Raw genomic sequence first — 10,000 nt, 5'->3', positions numbered from 1 at the left:
CTTTGATATATTTTTCTTAATCAAAATTATGATTTTCTAGTATTTGTTTTTATTTATTTTTCCTCATAATTCTGAATTATGTTCTGGATAGTTTTACTTATTTAGTCAAAATCAATAATTTAAAAAAAAAATAATTTGAACCAGTTTTTAAAAATATTTTGTTCTAATTTGTTCATAGATTTTCTTTCTGGATATTTGTACTTATTTAGTCAAAATGAAAAATGTGGACATATTTGTTATCAGAATCATGAATTTTTAAATTTTTTAAATAGTTTTTTTGAATTTAAATTTTCTAAATATGTTTTACATATTTGCATATTTTAACTTGTGGGTTTGATCCTCGCTCTGGTCATTATTGTCTGTGAGGGGTTTGTTCTCCTTGTGTCTGAGTGGGTTTCCTCCGGGCACCCCCTCCCAAAAACACACACGGTAGGTGGATTGGCCATGCCAAATTGCCCCAAGGTTTGAGTCATCCTGAATCGCTGTAACGCTCTTCCTGCTGTTTTTACAGAATACGCCTTTAAGGCCATCGCCCAGAGCGGCCTGACCTCGGTGGGCATCAGGGGGACAGACTGCGCTGTGGTCGTCACACAGAGGAAAGTCCCGGTGAGTTTAGGGAGCACAGGGGTGGTTACTGTTGATGAACCTAACACTTAGCTACTACTACTATTAGCTTGTAGCTAATGAAGGCAAGCAGGGTCAACATATGAACACTAGCTAGTTTGGTTAAGTTAGTAATGCTGATAGACCAGTGAGAGCTGGGCTAGTTAACTAGTTTAACCAGCTGGTTTACCAGTGTAGGGTAGGACCACTGGTACCACCTTTACTATGCTGTAAAAAAGTCCAGCTCAAGACCAGCTTCTACTGGTAGCTAGTCTTTGATGGCAATCATTGAAACTCTTCTCAAAGCCTGAGTAGGAGTTCACTAACCTCCAGTAGACTCACCTAGATGCTGTTCAAGGTTTTGTAAACTATATCTATGCAGAGCTTATCCATTTTTACACGTATTATTATACATATTACTAGAGATGGAAAATCCGGTCCAGAAAGTAAATAATCCACCAAGGATATTGCATCAACTGGGGTACATTTAATTTCTCTCAGTTTCATAACCTCGCACTCCAAAAAACGCCATCATATTCAGCCATCATTTAAGCATGATTTAAGCCTAATTATGATTTTCTAGATTTTTTTAATACCTAATTTTCTATTTTTTATTTAGCTCTTTTTGGATCATTTGAACAAATTCTTATCAGAATTATGATTTTCTAGTATTTGTTTTACCTATTTTCCCTCATAATTCTGAATTATGTTCTGGATATTTTTTACTTATTTAGTCAAAATGAAAACTTTCTATATGGACAAATATGGACATATTTGTTATCAGAATTATGATTTTCTAGATTGTTTTCTATTGTTTTCTGGATATTTTTTACTTATTTAGTCAAAATCAAGACATTTTCTAAATAATTTGAACCTGTTTCAGCAGAATGTTCTACATATGTTTTACCTACAATTCTCAAAATATTTTTGTTTTTATTAATTAAGTAATTAATTAATTCTTTTTTGCATATTTTACCTTATTTAGTTATTTTTTATATATTAATATTTAGTTTATTTTCTTATTATGATTTTAAAAAACGCCGTCGTATGTGTCCCACAGAGCGTGATGCTCTTGAGTTACACTGACTGGTGCAGTAATTTGTGTGTGTGTGTGTGTGTGTGTGTGTGTGTGTGTGTGTGTGTGCTGCGTTCATCTCTTTCTCTTTCTCCTCAAACACACACTCACAGGATAAGCTTCTAGATGCTTCTACCATTACAAACATGTTCCACCTCACGCCACGCATCGGCTGTGTGATGACTGGACATTACGGTCAGTATCTCACCTTACGACACTGTACACCCTTAAAATGAGAAGATCCTTGAGGAACGTTTCGTGGTTCTTCAATTTAAAACTGTGGTGGAACCTCTTAAGGTGCTTTGAGGAACCTTCCAGGAACATTTTTTCTTCTACACTGTTCAAAGTAGAAGATCCTTAAGGACCTTGAACTTTTGAAGAACCTTTTTTTTTCCTCCTAAAAATCTTTCTTGAAGGTTCCTCAGAGCACTTTAGGAGGTTCCTCCACAGCTTCAGGTTGAAGAACCTCTAAAGGTTCTGCTGTGTAAACCCTGTTGAGGTAGACAGTCATAACTGTTGCAGCTCAGGTTCAGAACTGCCCTCACTTCTTGTCGTTGTTGTCGTCGTTGTCGTTGACGGTGTCGGTGTCGGTGTCGGTGCTGTGCACAGCGGACAGCCGTTCTCAGGTGCATCGTGCTCGAGTCGAGGCCGGCGAGTGGAAGTATAAGTTTGGTTACGAGATCACGGCGGACATGCTGTGCCGACGCGTCGCTGACATCTCTCAGGTTTACACACAGAACGCGGAGATGAGACCCCTCGGCTGCTGTGAGTCCCCCCCTACCCTCCTCCACCTTACCGTACTGTTTACACTCACAGTGCTCTCAGAATATGATCACCACCCCTGGTTTGGACTGACCTCGGCCCACTCTACCGCCATGTTTGTTCTTCAGTGGTCAGGACCCCACAGGACTGACCACCAGAGAGCAGACTTAGCACTGCAGTGACACTGACTGACCTGGTGGTGGTGGTGTGTTAGTGTGTTAGTAGTGTGTGTTATGCTGCTGGTGGTACGAGTGGATCGGACACAGCAGTGCTGCTGGAGTGAGAACAGTCCCCCAACCTAATAACAGACTGTACAGTGAGTGGACAGACAGAGACAGTGTTTAAGCACTCCAGCAGCACAGCTGCGTCTGATCTAACACTCATACCAGCAGCAGCACGACACACACCAGGAGACTAACAGAGTCTGGAATTATAGATCTACACAGTGCTGCTATGTGGGAAGTGGAGCTGATAGGGTGGGCCGAGATAGTTCCACACCAGGGGTGGTCATCATATTCTGATATATACTCTTATATATGTGTATATTTCTAATGTATACTATATATACTGTATATCACGAAATGTGTTCTATTCTCGATAAACATGTGGCAGCAGTTCCTGTTTAACTTACATTTATGAACTTATTTATGAAATTAGCAATTTTTAATATTCCATAATTTTGCTAAAAATCAGTAGTCATTTGATCAAAAAAGGGAATTTTATATGATAAATGTAGCAATAAAATCGTGTATTTTAGCCAATAGGTTAATAGGCAGTTCCTGTTGGATTGCATGTCATTTTTTATACATTTATTAGATTATTTATTAAATGATCAGTTTTAATAATACTTCCATAATTTTGCTAAATATCAGTAGTTATTTCGCCAAAAAAACCCACATGTTATTTGATAGATGTTGCAATAAAATGTAGTGTGTTGTGGCCTCATTGAACTTAACTTTACTGGACGTTAATGGGCAGTTCCTGTTGGGTTGCTTATCATTTTCATACATTTATTTATGAAATTAGCTATTTTAAATTTTCCATAATTTTGATAAAAATCAGTAGTTGTTTGACAAAAAATATTTTATATGATAGATTTAGCAATAAAATCTTGTATTTTAGCTAATATGAACTTATAGACGTTAATAGGCAGTTCCTGTTGGATTGTATGTAATTTTTATATATTTATTAAATTATTTATTAAATTACCAGTTTTTAATTTTCCATAATTTTGCTAAAATCAATAGTTTTTTCACACAAAAAAATAATTGTATATGATAGATTAAACAATAAAATCTAGTAATTTTTGGCCTTTTCATAAATAATTACATATATATATATATATATATATATATATATATATATGTAATTATTTATCAAATAATCTGCTTGGATCCTTTTTTAATTTTCTGTAATTTTGCTAAAACTTGGTATTCATTTGACCAAAAAATAATAATTATATGATAGATTTAGCAATAAAATCTTGAATTGTAGCCAGTATGAACCAATGGATGTTAATGGGCAGTTCATGTTGGACTGCATATCATTTTTATTTATTTATTAAATAATTTTTTAATAATCAGTTTTAAATGTTCTATAGTTTTTCTAAAAATCAGTTGTCGTTTGACCAGAATTTTATATGATGAATTAGCAATAAAATCTTATATCTCTAATATTTAATATTTAATATTTAATGTATGTAATATTTTGGGTGAGTATGAATTTTTGACTCTGAGGGTGAAATTAGTCACTGCAGTCTCTGCTCTTCTGGCTGTTGGGCTCTCAGGTATGATCCTGGTGGCGATAGACCCTCAGCTGGGCCCCCTGCTGTATAAGTGTGACCCGGCCGGATACTTCTGCGGTTTCCGGGCCACGGCCGTCGGGGCCAAGCAGACAGAGGCGAACGGCTACCTGGAGAAGAAACTCAAAAAGCGTCCAGAGCTCACCTTCGACCGGACGGTGGAGGTAAGACGCCGGAGCCGAAGCCGGCAGACAGAGGGGCCGCACCCTGAGGCCCTAACTGGGATCTGATGTGGCTCCTCAGAAGTTCTGCTTAATGTTTGTCTTCCCAGAAAGAAACAGCGCCACCTTGTGGATTAGAGCAAAGCTAACTTTAGCAGAAGCTGATTGAATCCGTACCTCAGCACTGAGGAACCCCTGGGTGCAGCCAGTGACTCATGGCTGATTCAGGTGGGAGCTCACTCCTGGTTCTTCTCTCTGGTCTCCTGTAGATGGCGATCTCGTGCCTGTCCTCTGTTTTATCACTGGACTTCAAGGCCAGTGAACTGGAAGTGGGCGTGGTTAGTAAAGACAACCCAAAATTCAGGTAGGAGGAGAGTGAGTGAGCATTTACTGTAGTGGATAAACAGTGACTTTAAATACACCTCTCTCACTCTTACTCTCTCACTCTCTCACTTTTACTCTCTCTCACTCTTACTCTCTCATTCTTACTCTCTCTCTCACTCTTACTCTCTCACTCTCTCTCTCTCTCTCTCTTTCTCTCTCTCACTCTTACTCTCTCATTCTTACTCTCTCTCACTCTCCCTCTCTCTCTCTCTCTCTCTCTCTCACTTTTACTCTCTCTCACTCTCACTCTCTCTCTCTTTTTTATCTCCCTCTCACTCTTACTCTCTCTCTCTCTTTTATCACTTTCTTTCTTTCTCTCTCTCTCTCTCTTATCTCTCTCACTCTCTCTCTCACTCTCTCTCTCTCTCTGTTATCTCTCTTATCACTCTTTCTCTCTCTCTTTCTTATCACTCTCTCACTCTCTCTCTCTCTCTCTCTCTCTCGTCACTCTCTCACTCTCTCTCTCTCTCTCTTAGAACTCTAAGTGAGCAGGAGGTCGAGGTTCACCTGGTGGCGATAGCTGAGAGGGAGTAAACAGATGTGTTTGGGACCGCTGACCATTTGGACACACCCCCATCATCATAAGCCACACAACACCCCCCCCCCCCACCCACCCACAGTGGAGTGGTCTCCTGGTTTTCACCCCGCTGTTTAAACTGAGCTCTCTTTGGTTTTCTGGAATTTTATACAGAGACTGACGCCCGTAAATAAAACTCATCTCAGCTCCTTCTGCCTCTCAGCTCTCCTTCTGCCTCAGCTCTGCCCCCCCCCCAGTGGGGTCACCACACCTCAAAGATTTTGTAAAAACATTTTTTTACTAATTTTAGGTTACACATTTTAGGGAAACATTTTTATTTTAACATGACAAATAAAAAATCATTCATTGAAAAAAAATTAAAATACATTTTTTTTATTTCACTACAAATGAAAAATATAAAATATATATATATATTTTTACAAAAAATTTAGGAAATAAAAATAGTTTTATTTTGACCAGAGTCAAACATTAATGGAAAATAAGTTATTTTATATTTTATTATATTTTACCTCAAGTCAAAAATATTAGAAAAAACAATAAAAAACAAAAAATGAGTATTTCACCACACACACAACATACAAATCTTGCACTTCTTGGCTCTGACCACTGGATGTCGCCATATCCACGTAGGTTTGAGAATCTGAGGAACCTCCCCTGCCCACACTGACCTGCCTGGGTCAGAACAGGGCCAGGCTCAGTAGAGGGCCTCTCAGGCTTCTATCAAACCTGAGCTGGGGTGCTTGTGTTTGGGCTGACCTGCAGCCGGACCTGCTTTAGCTTCCCTCATAATAACCCAAAACCCCAGTAGAACCGGACTCAGCCTCTTTCTTACAGTGGTCCAACTGAAGCCTCATCAAGGCCACGTAATGACGTCATACCTGGTCCAGATGTCCTTGTGCTTACTGCTGCACTTTACTGTCTACGTAAATGTGACGAAATCCTGACCAGACCGACCTGCTGACCGTTCCTGACCGATGGCAGAGCTGGATCAGGGCAGGCTTCAGCTGCTCAGCACACACTCCTAAATTAGCTGTGTAGTTAATCAGCACCCATTCCCATTCCACCAGGACCCCCCCCCCCTTTTATTTTTTAAATGTGTTTATTTGTATGTAATTATTTGTTATTATTATTATTATTATTATTATTATTATTATATAAAAATAATAACAAATATTATTTTAATTATTATTATAATTATTAAGGTACATTACTTCAGCACAGGAACTGGTGGATATATATATTATATATATATATATATATATATATATATATTTTTTTTTTTTTCAAAATAGTAAATCAGAATTTAGAAAAAGGAATAGTAATTAGTAAATAAAATAAGCAAATAAATCAGAAAATAAATCATGCCAACATAATAATTCACAATTTTATAAGCAGACAATTTCAGAACATTCAGAAATTTGTTTTAGAAATAATTCGGAAAAGAAAAAGATAGAAATATAGAAAACAATATTTTGATATAATGAATAACAAAAAAATCTGAAATCTGATTTTTAAAAACACGAATTTGCTTTTTGAGAAAATATGTTTGTTATTTTTTGAACATTAATAATATGTAAAGAGTTATGAGGAAACAAGATGAACGTAAAACAATATATATATATATATATAATAAAAAAAATGTTATATATTATTAAAATGAGTAAAACTTGAGAAATGTCTTTATTGTATATTATTTCAGCTCCAGTAAAGACTTCAGAAAATACCTTTTTGTGAAAAGACATAAAATTACAAACTTATTAAATTTGTCCTAATGATTAAAGTACTCAGCTCAGTGTTTGAGTTCACCTTCTCCAAGGTCTGTGTTTTCAATTGTGTGTGTGTGTGTGTGTGTTTGTGTGTGTGTGTGTGTGTTTGTGTGTGTGTGTGTGTGTGTGTTCACGCTGGGCCGCAGGATTACAGCCAATCTGTCTGCTGCCCTGCAAACTGCTGACCAACAGTCCACCAGATTAACACAGAGAGAGAGAGAGAGAGAGAGAGAGAGAGAGAGAGGGGAGAAAATATATAATTAATATATAATTAAATAAAACGCTAATTGTAAATTAATTAAAGAAATTAAAAATGATCATTTCATTCTGTAACGTAGCTTTTATCTTCCTAGATAGTTGGATTGTTCTAGATTTTTTGCTAGATTTTAGTGTTTCAGAACAGTGTTTTAGTGTGTGGTTATTTTTCAGAACAGTGATTTTAGTGTGTGGTTATTTTTCAGAACAGTGTTTTAGTGTGTGGTTATTTTTCAGGACAGTGATTTTAGTGTGTGGTTATTTTTCAGTGTTCAGTGATTTTAGTGTGTGGTTATTTTTCAGAACAGTGATTTTAGTGTGTGGTTATTTTTCAGGACAGTGATTTTAGTGTGTGGTTATTTTTCAGAACAGTGATTTTAGTGTGTGGTTATTTTTCAGAACAGTGATTTTAGTGTGTGGTTATTTTTCAGAACAGTGTTTTAGTGTGTGGTTATTTTTCAGAACAATGTTTTAGTGTGTGGTTATTTTTCAGTGTTCAGTGATTTTAGTGTGTGGTTATTTTTCAGAACAGTGATTTTAGTGTGTGGTTATTTTTCAGAACAGTGATTTTAGTGTGTGGTTATTTTTCAGAACAGTGATTTTAGTGTGTGGTTATTTTTCAGAACAGTGTTTTAGTGTGTGGTTATTTTTCAGTGTTCAGTGATTTTAGTGTGTGGTTATTTTTCAGTGTTCAGTGATTTTAGTGTGTGGTTATTTTTCAGAACAGTGATTTTAGTGTGTGGTTATTTTTCAGAACAGTGATTTTAGTGTGTGGTTATTTTTCAGAACAGTGTTTTAGTGTGTGGTTATTTTTCAGTGTTCAGTGATTTTAGTGTGTGGTTATTTTTCAGTGTTCAGTGATTTTAGTGTGTGGTTATTTTTCAGAACAGTGATTTTAGTGTGTGGTTATTTTTCAGAACAGTGATTTTAGTGTGTGGTTATTTTTCAGAACAGTGATTTTAGTGTGTGGTTATTTTTCAGGACTGATTTTAGTGTGTGGTTATTTTTCAGAACAGTGTTTTAGTGTGTGGTTATTTTTCAGTGTTCAGTGATTTTAGTGTGTGGTTATTTTTCAGAACAGTGTTTTAGTGTGTGGTTATTTTTCAGTGTTCAGTGTTTTAGTGTGTGGTTATTTTTCAGTGTTCAGTGATTTTAGTGTGTGGTTATTTTTCAGAACAGTGATTTTAGTGTGTGGTTATTTTTCAGAACAGTGATTTTAGTTTGTGGTTATTTTCAGAACAGTGTTTTAGTGTGTGGTTATTTTTCAGAACAGTGTTTTAGTGTGTGGTTATTTTTCAGAACAATGTTTTAGTGTGTGGTTATTTTTCAGTGTTCAGTGATTTTAGTGTGTGGTTATTTTTCAGAACAGTGTTTTAGTGTGTGGTTATTTTTCAGTGTTCAGTGATTTTAGTGTGTGGTTATTTTTCAGAACAGTGATTTTAGTGTGTGGTTATTTTTCAGAACAGTGTTTTAGTGTGTGGTAATTTTTCAGTGTTCAGTGATTTTAGTGTGTGGTTATTTTTCAGAACAGTGATTTTAGTGTGTGGTTATTTTCAGAACAGTGTTTTAGTGTGTGGTTATTTTTCAGAACAGTGATTTTAGTGTGTGGTTATTTTTCAGAACAGTGTTTTAGTGTGTGGTTATTTTTCAGTGTTCAGTGATTTTAGTGTGTGGTTATTTTTCAGTGTTCAGTGATTTTAGTGTGTGGTTATTTTTCAGAACAGTGTTTTAGTGTGTGGTTATTTTTCAGAACAGTGTTTTAGTGTGTGGTTATTTTTCAGTGTTCAGTGATTTTAGTGTGTGGTTATTTTCAGAACAGTGATTTTAGTGTGTGGTTATTTTTCAGAACAGTGATTTTAGTGTGTGGTTATTTTTCAGAACAGTGTTTTAGTGTGTGGTTATTTTTCAGTGTTCAGTGATTTTAGTGTGTGGTTATTTTTCAGAACAGTGATTTTAGTTTGTGGTTATTTTCAGAACAGTGTTTTAGTGTGTGGTTATTTTTCAGAACAGTGATTTTAGTGTGTGGTTATTTTTCAGAACAGTGTTTTAGTGTGTGGTTATTTTTCAGTGTTCAGTGATTTTAGTGTGTGGTTATTTTTCAGTGTTCAGTGATTTTAGTGTGTGGTTATTTTTCAGAACAGTGATTTTAGTGTGTGGTTATTTTTCAGAACAGTGATTTTAGTGTGTGGTTATTTTTCAGAACAGTGTTTTAGTGTGTGGTTATTTTTCAGTGTTCAGTGATTTTAGTGTGTGGTTATTTTTCAGAACAGTGATTTTAGTGTGTGGTTATTTTCAGAACAGTGTTTTAGTGTGTGGTTATTTTTCAGAACAGTGATTTTAGTGTGTGGTTATTTTTCAGAACAATGTTTTAGTGTGTGGTTATTTTTCAGAACAATGTTTTAGTGTGTGGTTATTTTTCAGTGTTCAGTGATTTTAGTGTGTGGTTATTTTTCAGAACAGTGATTTTAGTGTGTGGTTATTTTTCAGAACAGTGATTTTAGTGTGTGGTTATTTTTCAGAACAGTGTTTTAGTGTGTGGTTATTTTTCAGGACAGTGATTTTAGTGTGTGGTTATTTTTCAGTGTTCAGTGATTTTAGTGTGTGGTTATTTTCAGAACAGTGATTTTAGTGTGTAGTTATTTTTCAGAACAGTGT

The 10,000-nt window shown here is 35.8% G+C and overlaps 1 protein-coding gene across 2 annotated transcripts in view; it reads left to right on the top strand.

Moving 5' to 3' along the window:
- psma6l (proteasome 20S subunit alpha 6, like) overlaps positions 1-5,512 on the top strand; it is a 6,776-nt gene extending 1,264 nt beyond the window's left edge. For both annotated transcript variants that reach the window (XM_072691392.1, XM_072691393.1), the window contains exons 2-7: positions 512-606; positions 1,792-1,873; positions 2,288-2,443; positions 4,227-4,405; positions 4,672-4,766; positions 5,263-5,512. In XM_072691392.1, coding sequence (XP_072547493.1) covers positions 512-606; positions 1,792-1,873; positions 2,288-2,443; positions 4,227-4,405; positions 4,672-4,766; positions 5,263-5,320 — 665 coding nt within the window. In that variant the 3' untranslated portion in view covers positions 5,321-5,512. The remainder of the gene's footprint in view (positions 1-511; positions 607-1,791; positions 1,874-2,287; positions 2,444-4,226; positions 4,406-4,671; positions 4,767-5,262) is intronic.
- Positions 5,513-10,000: the final 4,488 nt, after the last annotated feature.

The sequence above is a fragment of the Salminus brasiliensis genome, chromosome 11 (assembly GCF_030463535.1).
Source record: "Salminus brasiliensis chromosome 11, fSalBra1.hap2, whole genome shotgun sequence".
NCBI classification, from domain to species: Eukaryota; Metazoa; Chordata; class Actinopteri; order Characiformes; family Bryconidae; genus Salminus; species Salminus brasiliensis.
This window is presented reverse-complemented; position numbering and strand designations above follow the sequence as displayed.